This window comes from Populus euphratica, unplaced genomic scaffold, assembly GCF_000495115.2.
Source record: "Populus euphratica unplaced genomic scaffold, PopEup_1.0 scaffold32.1, whole genome shotgun sequence".
NCBI classification, from domain to species: domain Eukaryota; kingdom Viridiplantae; phylum Streptophyta; class Magnoliopsida; order Malpighiales; family Salicaceae; genus Populus; species Populus euphratica.
Window position 1 is genome coordinate 1,039,599 of NW_011499861.1, and position 13,292 is coordinate 1,052,890.

At 31.3% G+C, this 13,292-nt stretch overlaps 1 protein-coding gene across 1 annotated transcript; it reads left to right on the forward strand.

Moving 5' to 3' along the window:
• The first annotated feature begins 4,700 nt into the window (after positions 1-4,700).
• Positions 4,701-9,785, forward strand: LOC105124789 (mitochondrial adenine nucleotide transporter ADNT1-like). Its single transcript, XM_011024913.1, has 8 exons — positions 4,701-5,134; positions 5,886-5,934; positions 6,067-6,230; positions 6,913-6,950; positions 7,287-7,399; positions 7,690-7,803; positions 8,476-8,820; positions 9,424-9,785. The coding sequence occupies exons 1-8, from the start codon at positions 4,977-4,979 to the stop codon at positions 9,505-9,507; spliced, it is 1,065 nt and encodes a 354-aa protein (XP_011023215.1). The 5' UTR covers positions 4,701-4,976; the 3' UTR covers positions 9,508-9,785.
• Positions 9,786-13,292: the final 3,507 nt, after the last annotated feature.

Consider the following 13,292-nt stretch of genomic DNA (forward strand, 5'->3'; position numbering starts at 1 on the left):
AATATTCATCTATAAGTTCTTCTTAAACATGAATTAGATTGATCAAGTCTTATACTTTATTATTTAATAAAACTAAAAGATAAATAAAACAACAATACAACTTATTTAAATAAGATTAAAGTTATTTTCATGATATATTAACATTATCAAAGCTTAACTTTAAATGCATAATTTTCTCTTGTATTAATTAATTAAAAGGCATGTAATATATCAGTGGAAAGTTACCGATTTTTACTTTCCAATATAACTAGAATATCTTTAAAATTCTTTTTTATCTTTAATTATGATCAAAACAATAGATAAAGATCAAAACAATATATAAAAATCAAAATTAATACATTTAAATCTTTTTATTTTAATTTTTTATAATGTTTGAATATCTATTTATAAGCTCTTCTTGAAAATAAATTAAATTAATCAAATCTTATACTTTATTATTTAATATTTTTTTTAAAAATTCACTTTAATAATTTTTTAAAAATCCATTAAAAACATCTTTAAATATTTTAGCCCTAAATCTTGTCAATAACTTGGATTGCATCAACTTAGCTTCCGATTACATGGTTACTTTGACCAAGAATCCCTTGCTTATATGTCTGTTTATTCTATGCAAACTTTGTGGTTTCCGTAATCCATTTGTAATAGCATTGACAAAACCGAATGCGATCCTTTATATAGTCTTCTAAGCAAAATGGCAAGGGTTGTTCACCTGATTATTAGAAGTAAAGATGAAGGAGGGATATCTTACTGAACTCTTCTAAACTATGGTATCGACTTCCAGCTAAAGGAGAAATATCCAATCCATGTTGATTTATGGTTACATGATCCTCTTTTATTCCAAACCAAAAAATGAGGGTTTATCAAGTTTTTTTCTTTAAAAATCTTGCATGGCCAAGTCTCTCGTATGTATGTGTGTGTATGTGTGTGTATTGCATGTTTTGATTTACCAAGTCTCTCGTATGTATGTGTGTGTATTGCATGTTTTGATTTGTTTTGATTTTTGCAAATGAAAAACAATAAAAAAATAAATATTTGTTGCATGTAATTTAAAGTTTTATAGAAGGCTTATAAATTCCAATGAAGCTTTAATTAGCCCACATTAAAAATTAGACCAACCTATCCAAATTACACTTTAGATGGGTTATTAGATGCCATGTCCGCGTGATACCGCAAGCTTGTAGCATATTTATACATTGTTGTGGATTTATAAAAAAATAAAAAAATATATATAAAAAAAAATTATTGTAATCTATAATGTTTTCAAGAAAAAAACTACAAAGCTAAATTCTTAACTAGATTAATATTTAAAAAATAAAATAAACAAAGAAAATTTTGAAAAAAATTATAACCAAAAAAATAAAAGGAAAAAAACCATATAAAGAAATATTGTGTCAATTTATAGTGTTTCATGAGAAAATATATAGTTATAATTCTCGGTCAGTTTAATATTAAAAATAATAAAATTGATAAAGATAATTTTAAAAAAAATCAAAACAAAAAAATTATGTAGAGAAATACTGTAGCAATTTATAATTGTTTTTAATAAAATTATGAAACTAAATTCTCAATCATCTCAATATGAAGAAAAAAAATCGATAAAGACAATTCTTGAAAAAAAACAAAAAAATCTCAATATGAAGAAAAAAAATCGACAAAGACAATTCTTGAAAAAAAACAAAAAAAATCATCAAAAAATTAAAAAACCATGTGGGAAAACACTATAGCAGTCCACAATATTTAAAAAAACTACAAAGCTAAATTTTCAACCAGTTTCATATTATAAATATAAAATCAACAAAAATAATTCTAAAAAAAACACAAAAATTAAAAAAAAAGAAAATTTTGAAAAAAAAAGGCAAAGAAAAGGAAAAGAAAACATATATAGAAAGTTAAGGATGAATTCTCAACCAACTCAATATTAAAAAAAATTAACAAAGATAATTTTGAAAAAAAAAACATTTAAGAAAACACTATAGTAAAACAAAAATCAAGTGAAGAAATATTGTAACAATCTATAGTGTTTTAAAAAAAAATCTATGAAGCAAAATCAACAAAACTATTTTGAAAAACAAAAGAAAAAAATTGATTAAAAAAATCATGTAGGGAAACATTGGAGTAATCTATAATATTTTAAAAAAAAAAACTACAAAACTAAATTTTTAACCAGTTTAATATTAAAAAAATTAACAAAAATAATTTTGAAAAAAATAGAAAAAAAGATAATTTTAAGAAAAAAACATGTAAAGCCCAAAAAATAAAAAAAATAAAAAAATAAAAAATATGAAAAAAAATAAAAAATAAAAAAACAAAATTATATGGTGTGTAAAAAGCTAGAATACTTTCTCCACCTCTTTTGAAGTATTAGTTAATGAAGATGATGTTAGACTAGATGAAAGGAAAGACATGGATCTCTTTATTTGTGATTATGTTAACCTTGTTTGTCCTTGCATGTTTTTTTTGGTAGATTATGTTGTGTTCTTTGCTTTGCGTTGTTTCTTTCACTTTACTTTCGTTTGCTGAAGGAAGCAAATATTTGATCAATTCTCGAATTCATCTTACATGTTTTTTTCATAATTTTGATTCATCTTTTGGATGGCTTTTATGTCTTTGTCGGTTTAGAGTTCAAGCCAAAGGTGCTGCAATACAGGTTAAGGAATAAGAGGTTTGTGTTTATTGGTGATTCATTGAATAGGAATTAGTGGGAATCAATGCTTTGTTTTGTTCAATCTGTAATCACTCCTAGAAGGAAGAGTTTTAACAAGACTAAATCTTTGGCTATCTACAGTGTTGAGCTGCCCCTCAGCTGCTTCTCTTTTCTCTACAAGAAACATCCAAGCAAACACACACATATACATACATATATATGTTTATGGTTTTATGTCATTGTTCTTATTTTCTTACACGCTACATTTGGCTAAAATTCTGTCACGCATCACTAATTCGTGGTCGCAGCTCCAGCTGATGCTTAGAAGGGGTTTTAGTTCAACTTTTGAGGTTGTTGGGACAAGTTATTACTTGACATTAGCTTCTGTTAGCATATTTTAATTTAACTTGTGATGACACTTTGAATATATTTTGGATTTTACTTTCGCTTTTGTTAGGAAATTATTGAATAGCTTTTGTTAATGTTTGGCATAACTTTTAGTACAACTTCTTGGATTATTTAGGATATACCTCTAGCATTTTAGATCATAATGTTTTGGATTGTGTAATTGCTTGGGTCACCTTTTTTTTTCTCGATTCTCCATCAATTTAGGATTTAGAAGATGTTTAAATATTTGTTTTTAATTATATTTTTTATTTAAAAATATATTAAAATAATTGATACTAACACATCCAAATTATCTAAAAATAAAAAAAATTAATTTAAAATTAAATTTTTTTAATAAAAACATTTTTAAAACATAAAAATAATGAAATATCTAATTCAACACAATGAAAGCTAAGAAAGCAGCTCCTAAAAGTGAGCAGGCAGCGTAATAGTAACCATTTCTAAAACAGAACCGGGCTCTACCAGGCACAAAAACATAACGTGTCTGCCACTCAAGGTCCTGAATTCGATTGTTCCCGTACGAGAAGGAGAAAGGCAAAAATAGAAAATAATGAATCATACATGCAAATGTCCACTGTCTGTAGGCTGAGGTTTCTATTTTTTTTTTATTTACTTGGGGTATCCGGATCAGTTTACGCGCACCACAACTAATCTCCACAGCTCACTGAACATCCTGCAAGCCTAGTAAGCAGGTAAGACACCGCGAGGGTCACAGACGTGCATAATGAGATTCAAATCCAGGTGTGAAGGAAGGGAACAAGTCCTTTCCACCGCTAAACCAGAACCTCACTTGCCTGAGGTTTCTATTCTTAATAGCACCAGTAGTTTTATTGGTCATCTCCAACTGCCAACTTTCCAATTTAGGCCTTTTGTTGAATTCCTGCCTGCGCTAGCAAAAGCAACCCATCTTAACCAGTTACATCGTTTCATTGTTTTATACTACTCAACTAAAAGCAGAAGTGTAGTTATAACTATGCATTATATAATGATTGATAAAAAGCAATCATGTTTATGAGCTTAATTGAATAATTGATGTATGATATAATGATTGATAACTCTTTCCCTCAATTTTTTTTTTGATTTATGAGTTTAATATTAATCAAAATATTTAAAATGATGGAGAATAAATGTACCTATGAAAGTAGGTAACACATTTATTTGAATTCAAAGGCATCAATGGAAGATGCATAAAAGGAAGTACAAGTAGTTAAAGAATGTAACTTTCTAATCAATAAATCTTACGCTTGCATCTACTCTTTTTTCTTTTTTTTGTATTTGAGATTATAATAAAAAAAATTAAAAAAATTTAAAAAAATAATAATTTTTTTAAGAAAACAAATGATCATAAAAAGAAAGAGAAAAGTGACCCAAACATATTTTATATGATGAAATGCTTTTCAAAAATGTTTTTTAAATTTTTTAAATAATAATTTTTAATACTTTTAAATTATTTTAATGTTCTGATTTTAAAAATAATTTTTAAAAAATAAAAAAATAATATTTTTATATTTTTTTAAATAAAAAATATTTTAAAAAATAATTACAAATACACTTAAAATGTAACTGGACCACCTCACCTACCTCTAGGTGTCCCAATCCGCAGCAAGTCCAAACGTCTCTTGTCCGCTAGCGATCACAACAACCAACACAAAAATAAAACAAACGAAAACGAATCCACGCACATGAAAGGAAAACCAAACCCCTCGTTACACAGCGCCCACTCGCTCTAAGCTTGAGGCCTCAGCGTACTCTCACCTCTCTCAAGAGCCGTCATTGCAGAAAGAAAGAAAGTAATGCAGAGACTGCCTTTTCGTCGAATTAAACAAGAATAATTAAGATCCGGCCAGATTGATTGCCGAAGAATCCGAGATCTTTTCATCTCACAGAGTTGACTATACTGAGGTTTTCTTTTGGTGATCGATCGATGGCATCGGAGGATGTGAAGGCGAGCGAATCGGCTGTGACTACTATTGTCAGTTTGGCGGAGGAAGCTAAGCTTGCGAGAGAAGGAGTCAAGGCTCCTAGCCTTGCTATTCTTAGCATTTGCAAGTCTCTTGTTGCCGGTGGTGTTGCTGGTGGAGTGTGAGTTCTCATATCTGCTTTAGCAGCTGCTATTTAGTTCGTTTGCTTATTTTAAAAAAAGAAGAAGAAGATATTTTAGTATTTTGAAGGAATTTAATATTATCTATGTAATTATTACTTTTTAATTCTAAAAGAATTATTGCAGTAGGTAGCAGATGAAATTATGGTGCTTCATTTTCGTACTACTGATGTATAAAAAATTCATAATTTCAAGCTATTGTTTTGTTCAGTCTTGGAGAAAAGGTTTGAGGAGGATTGGAAATGATAGGGAAAAAAATCAAATCAAAATGAAGTTCCTAATACAAAAAGCCGTGACTTTCGTGTTAGGGTATGAAAGTTTGGTTTTCAAGAATGTGAAGAAATTAGAAATATTAAGAATCTGAATAATTTGAGGTGGGTTAATGACTTTCGAGAGAACTTGAACCTGCATAAAACTTACAATACTTTAGATGCACTAGTTTTATGATACTTTTTTCCTTCCTGTTTGTTTTACTTGTAATTCAGTGAATATAGAAAATTGAGTGCTTATTAGATTGCTTATTTCAAATACATGATTTGTTTTTAATTCAGGTGCTTTTACACTTGCAAGATGATTTTTGTTTTACCATGTATGGTAGTCTAGATGTTCCCAACGGGATCACTCTTGAATGTGAGTGCGGATGGCAGAGGTTGCTCACCTTTTATGATTTTTGTTGTTGTGGTGATGCTACATCGAATTTTCTCCAACTAAAATGGTTGCATGCTTGTTCAGGTCTCGCACTGCTGTTGCTCCCCTGGAGAGGTTGAAAATACTGCTACAGGTTAGATCTCCTGATTTTTGTGTTCCATTGGATATTTTTCATTAACATCCATTGGAATGTGCATTCATTCACATCCATTGGAATGTGCACTCACATGTAAATTTTTCATTGATGAAATCCTACAATTTGCAGGTTCAAAATCCACATAACATAAAATACAATGGAACAATTCAAGGGTTGAAATACATATGGAGGACTGAGGGTTTTCATGGACTATTCAAAGGCAATGGCACCAATTGTGCTCGTATTGTCCCAAACTCAGCAGTCAAGTTTTTCAGCTATGAGCAAGCTTCCAAGTATGATTCTTTAAAAATTTTGATTTCATTGGTTGTTGAAAGACGCATATACTTTATAATATACAGGAGGGCAACTTTTGTGGTCTTAATTACCCTCATTCTTCTTTGATCCATATCAGTGAAAGAAAATTTTCAAGTCTGTTCAACTGGTGAATACATGGCACATATGGTTTTAACCATGATAACATGTGAGCTATGTAAATGATTTAGAATTGATTGTGCACTGAGAGAAAATGCGTTTAAGCATTCTTCTCTCATTTTCATCTTTATATCTGCAGAAGACTGATTTTTCAACTCACTCATGCACAATTATTACAAAGGAAGCACACCATGCTTACTTCTGTCACTTTTGAAATTCAGGCACACCTGATCTTGGACTTATTGTTGTTTTTTGCTTGGATTGCCAGTGGGCTTTATTGCTGATTACTGGACCAGTCTCTAGCAAAATGGTCTAAGCCATTTGGTGATGTTTTCTTCAGACATAAACTGCTTTGCTTTCTTCAGTCCTGCCAATGTGGGGTTTTTTGTTTCAGACAGTTACACCATACTGCTTGTTCTAGGCGTTAGCCTGCATTTCTTTCTTCAAACATTTGAAATCACCTTTGTTCATGATTCTAATGTAAGATCTATTGTGTGAACTTTTTTTCCTTTTCCTGATGGGTCCTCTATATCCATATGACAGGGGAATATTGTATCTCTATCAACAGCAAACTGGCAATGGTATGTCAATCTTTGTTCTCCATCACTTTGTTTTAGATATTCTTTGTGAATTTACATTACACTTAATGGAGATGATATCTAAAGTTTTGTTGGGGCAGAAAATTTTTATTCAGATTAGGCAGCCTGCCAGAATTATATTTTCCAGTAATCATTATTAGAAAAATATATAGTTTCTTTACACATCCATTTAGTTGCAGAGAGATGCAATGAAAAACATTGAGTTAGTGGATGCTTGGTTTACCTTATGAGTGAAATTGAATGTAGAAGTAGCCTTTCATCACAGTTTTTCTGCTGGTATTCTCACGCATGTGATTCCTTCCCTTGTTGTTCCTACAGAGGATGCTCAGCTCACTCCTCTTTTACGCCTTGGAGCTGGAGCATGTGCAGGAATTATAGCAATGTCTGCAACTTATCCCATGGATATGGTACGAGGCAGGCTAACTGTACAGGTATGATCGCTGAGGTTCCATTGGAAAAACCTGGGAGAAGGATTTTTTTTTTCCTTTGTTTTATATGCTAAAAAATATTATACTTCTACTTGAAGCCTCGCCTCTTGAAAGATTTTTAAATGTATGTAATAAGGCATGGAAATAAATTCATACCAATAAAATTATTTATTGGAACAAATGAAAATTCATTTTATTTAACATGCCCCATAATTTGCTTTGATTATTTGGGGTTCCCCACATTGGATTTTTCAATACGAAGTTTTTAATTTTTTGTTGTATTGTGTTTGCAGACTGAGAAATCACCTTATCAATATAGAGGAATGTTCCATGCTCTAGCAACTGTGCTTCGGCAAGAAGGCCCACGGGCACTGTACAAGGGCTGGCTTCCGTCTGTCATTGGAGTTGTAAGTCATTAATTGATAAATAACACTGCATGTTAACATTCTTGTAAAATACTTGTGCTATTGGTTGTATTTCTAAAATGAGACTTTTAAGGTATTTCTATTGTAGCTTGGTGCACATGTCTTGATTTCATCCAGCTGATAACCTGGCATCTTCTTTTCCTTGTCTAAAGTTGGAAAGTAAAGCCATTGCTAAATCTGTATCTTGATTTATATATCTGATTATACTAGACATTTTTTATGCCACACTTAGATGGAAAGCCTATGTTGAGTTCTTGATTTGATGATTTAAATGTGCTATCTTATTTGTTCTTGGAATTATTAGCACCGGATGAGAGAATATTGGAGCTATGTGCTGTTAAGATGAGATTTTACTGGTGCAACTATGATGTATGAGTTGGCTTCACTCTCCCCATCCTGCTTCTTTCTCTTATATTTTTCAAAGGGTCTATAGGGCTTAATACAATACCGTAAATCTTAGCTTTGATGTTCTTATATGTGGGAAAGACAACCCACCAGCCCCCATTCTTCCTGTTCTTTGACAATAAATAAGTATGACATCTTTGCCGGTACTGTTAATATCACATTCCTCAGTATTCTCATGTGACCCGAGGACCAAAGTGGTTTCTGTCTGTTTGCTGGTTGTAACCCTGTACTGGTGCTTCTTGTTGGCAGATTCCATACGTGGGTCTCAACTTTTCAGTGTATGAATCTCTAAAGGATTGGTTGGTTAAAGCTAGACCATCTGGACTCGTAGAAGATTCTGAATTGAATGTGACTACAAGGCTAGCTTGTGGGGCTGCAGCTGGAACTGTTGGCCAAACTGTTGCTTATCCTCTTGATGTTATTCGCCGGCGGATGCAAATGGTAGGATGGAAAGGTGCTGCGTCCATCGTCACTGGTGATGGGAGGAGCAAGGCCCCTCTCGAGTATACTGGCATGATTGATGCATTCAGGAAAACTGTTCGGCATGAGGGCTTTGGAGCATTATACAAGGGTTTGGTACCAAATTCAGTGAAGGTGAGTTGTTCTATTTTCAGTGTTTCATTTGTAAATAACTTTCAACGGTTGCCTTAACTTCACCTGATCATAGTTTCCTAAAAGAAGGATTTAGTGAGGATGGGAAGACAGCCAATGTTGGCTGTTGGTTGCTTTGGGCTTTCCTGTTATTTTGTGGCATTTTCCTCTCGCAAGAATCTTGGTATCTTGAGACTTAGTGTTAAGCACTCTACAATTCTTTTCATGCTTTAATTTATGGAGTTACTGCAGGGGTTGCTTAACCATGGATCATAACTTACCATGTATTCCAAAATAGGATTGGTTGGTTGATTCTGGAGTAACTGGTTTGCTTTTATCCTACTCAATAAAGATTTATGTCTGAATGCCTTGATCAACAGAAAAATTGCCAGCATTGTCAGCTAGTGTGTGCGTAAAACCTCCATTCTGAAAACATTTTGCAGGAGGTCTGAATGACATGTTTACAACTTTAGTTAAGCCACTTTAATCGAACCTAGAGCACGCATGGTTTATACATATATTTTCTTTTGGGTCTAACGCAGCTTTTATATATGCCTACATTGCTGCCCCCATAGCATTCAAATTAATTTCTTTTCACGTTTTCAGGTAGTTCCATCCATAGCAATTGCATTTGTGACATATGAGATGGTGAAAGACATTTTAGGAGTCCAGATCAGAATATCAGACTGAAGTCCCAGGGGTCCTGCCTGATATTTGTTGAATCAGGGTGCTATTTTTGTAGGCAAGGGAATAGAGAGAAGGTAAACTAGCTCATGCAAAAGAGCGGGTTTAGAAACATGTTTAAGACTGTTTTATGCTTAGCCCTAGATTCTCATTCATATGTTGTGTCAATAAAGCATGCTGATGGGACGACTCATGATCTGTAATTTCATGCCTCATAAGAGCTGAAGTAATTTTCTGAAGCTCAATTTGCACTTAATAGCTATTAAATGACTTTCCCCTCTTTATATTTTGCGTGCCTGCACGGATGGCAGCGTTCTGCAAATAATGTTAAAAATATAATTGCATAATATAATGTCTGGCCTTACTAAAAGCGCTCTGGGCGCGAAGTTGCAGGGACCAAAGCGCTTCTAGATCCTAGGCGAAGCTCCTTCCCCTAGATGCAATTTAGGGGAGTTTTTTTTTTACACAGCAAAAGAAAAATTAGTAAGGGAACACAGTTGAAAAAATAATTGAAAAACTATCATATCTTAACGAATCGCATTTGGTATTTATAACTTATTTCGAATCTCTCTGCTAGCGGTGGATGTTGAATTTTCTGTCCAAACCAGTCACCCTCACCACCCATATTTCATATTTCATTCATGGAGGTATATTAAATACTTCCTCTCTGTTAATTTGATGTAATTTATATTTAATTAATGTTACTTTGATTTTATTGAATGTTGGGGTTTTGAATTAGAAATTAGATTAATTAGATGTAATTGATGTTGTTAATTAGATAATTATCAATTATTTTTGGTTTTTGTTGATCGTGAATTAACAGATTATGTGTTTGAAATGTTAGTGTTGATTTAGGTTAAATTATTGATTAGGATAATTAGATATATTTTTAGTTGATAGTTTGATTATTTTGTTAAATAATCAATGTTTTTTTGTTGTTGATTGTGAATTAAAAAGATTATATAATGAGAGGGTTAGTGTTGATTTAGGTTAAATTATGAATTATATCATATTTTGTATAAAATAATAATAATAGCTATGAAATACATAAATTTGTTTGATAATTTTATTATGGTACCAAAATTTGATGAATGTAGATGTTTGCCGATTAATTTAAGTTAAGTTGATAATTGATGCACTTTCATTAACCCCAAGTTATTAATAAAATATAATTGTGTTTGGTTGTGTGTTTGGTTGAATGTCTGATAATTCAGGAATATGGTGCTTTTATTGTGATATCATTATCAATATCGATAATAATATCACTTATAATAGAGAAAGCCATAAATTTCTAACTTTTACATCAAATTTGCCTTTTAACAAATTATAAAGCATGTTATGTGAATGACTTAGCTACAATATGTTTGAAATAGAAGTTAAAATTACTTGAAGGATATTATAAATCAGGGTTAGTCAAGCTTATTATATTGGTGTACCAATTTATAGTGACGAGAGTGTGAATTTAATGTTTAGGTTTGCTAGAATGAGAGAATTCTTTTAGCATGGAGTTGACCCAGTTTTCAAGTAATTCTTGGAGAACTACACAAGCATCTTAACTAGATGGTCTATCTATGTTAAGTCGTAATAATAATAGACAAGTGTCGGTGTTAAAAATAGTTAATATAGAGTTTTAGTTGGGTATGACATATGGTTCATATTACTATGAAAAATCAGAACTAAGTAATGATGAATATGAGCATCGCATTGATAGAGTTGTGAATGATGACAGAGATGGGGAAGATAGGGATGTTAAGTTAGTTAAACTTGTTAATCAATACATGAAACCTTGTGCTCATAAATTTAAAGTTTTTAGTGTGGATGACTAATATACATGATTGGGTTGATAGTCATAGGCATTTAGGCTTATTGGTTGATAAATTAAAGATTGCGTTAATGCAGTAAAGCGATAACATATAAAGAATTCTTTACAGTGAAGGCTCATCATTCAACAAAGTCCTAAGTTCAGTTGCAGTGTGTTTAAAAACTAGTTTATAGATGGTATATACGTTCAGGGTATCACTAAAGGTCTGATTCATGGCAATCCTCTTGTTCTGTATTGTCATTGTTATATTGACTCGAATCTAATTGTTTAGGTGATGTTGACAATTGTGAGAAGGAAGGAAGTTAAGTATGAGCGTTGCAATGATTCAGGGTACTATAGAGAGGGATTATGGACATGAAGTCTTTTATTAAAAGGCGTGGATAGTCAAATAGAAAAATATTGGAGAGGTTATTAAGTATTCATGAAGATTTATTTTAAAACCTACCTAAAACTCTATTGGCCATCAAAGATGGTGTAAGACTAGACATTTTATAGTAAATCTCACTTATGTCCATGTCCAAGAGTTTGATTAGGATGAATCGGATGCAAAGCAATCGCATCAAGTATGTATCATAAATGTATTTTATTTTTTGTTATTTTAAAGTTAATTATTTAATTTCAATTGATTATTTGAAATAATTGTTTTGTATGTTATAATAGGTTATATGAATTTCATATATAGAGGACTTGATACTTTTAATTTTGTATATATATTGTGAGAGATCTGACATTTGGTTAGCACAAGTCCTTTTCAACATTATTGATGTGTTGTCTAGATTGGGTAATGTGATAATTTAGACTATCTCAATATATACTAGATTATGTTGATATCACAGATAAGTTGTATAGTATTAGTCACCAAGTTAAACGCGTGGAGAATTGATTGGTAATTCATAAATGTTACCATGATTTATAGGATGCTAGGGGAGATAATGTATTTTAGGAGTGGCAACCAACGATTGGTATAGATACCTACATGACATAATATATATTCATTATGCATCGTTTCATTACACCAACCTGTCATGTTTCTCGAGATGTCCATGCAACACGATGCACTAAACCTTTTGGTATCTAAGGCACAATGAATTGGTATGCAATATTTTTTTAAATTTATTAAATATCAGAATAATTTTATTATGGATAATGACTACTAATTTGTTTTTAATATATGTATATAGATTAATTACTTGGTACGGGAAGCTAAGAAAGTAGCAACAACTATTAGTAAAGGTGTTAATGAGATGAGATGTATTGTGACCAACATCACGCTCAATTTATGTTTTAGCATATTTTAAAAGGTCAGAAAGATTAAGTATCTTGAAGTAGTATTAGCAAAAGATAGATTGCTTATCGTGGGAGTGTTGGGGATGTTGACATGTCCACAAGCACCCCAAACCTATTCATGAGCAACCTAAGTCTATCTACAAGCTAAGATGATATTAGTCCTCTTCAAACCTATATGGATATTGCAAACTCAATCTTGAGTTGGACAAGCTAGGGAGATTATTAGATATAATTACATATTATTATATATTATGATAATTGTGAATAGATATATAGTTAGTTTAATTTTTAATAAAATATTATTTTATCTTAATTATCAATGTACATTTATTATTTATGATTGAATACATTACGTGTTGCTTATGTGAATTGTGTTTTAATGGTAGAGAACTGGTTATTTGTGATTGTGTGAATTGTTACTTTTTTCTTTTTTCTTTCTTTTTTTACAAGGAATTAATGGCAGATTGGTTATTTGTGATTGCGTGAATTGTTACTTTTTTCTTTTTTTTTTTCTTTTTTTACAAGGAATTAATGGCAGAATAGATTGTCTCTGAATATTTTTATTAGAAGAGTTGCATATAACATCTATAAAATACAAGTCATAGATGATATATGTGCCAATTGAATTGCATATGGCATCTACAACTCGTATATCATAGATGTTATTTGTGACTTTTTTGAA

Excerpts from the sequence above, each read along its gene's own strand:
- LOC105124789 (XM_011024913.1), top strand. The coding sequence starts at position 4,977 with ATGGCATCGGAGGATGTGAAGGCGAGCGAATCGGCTGTGACTACTATT. Across the intron at positions 5,935-6,066 it reads GGTTGAAAATACTGCTACAG|GTTCAAAATCCACATAACAT; the intron begins GTTAGATCTCCT and ends TACAATTTGCAG. Across the intron at positions 8,821-9,423 it reads TGGTACCAAATTCAGTGAAG|GTAGTTCCATCCATAGCAAT; the intron begins GTGAGTTGTTCT and ends TCACGTTTTCAG.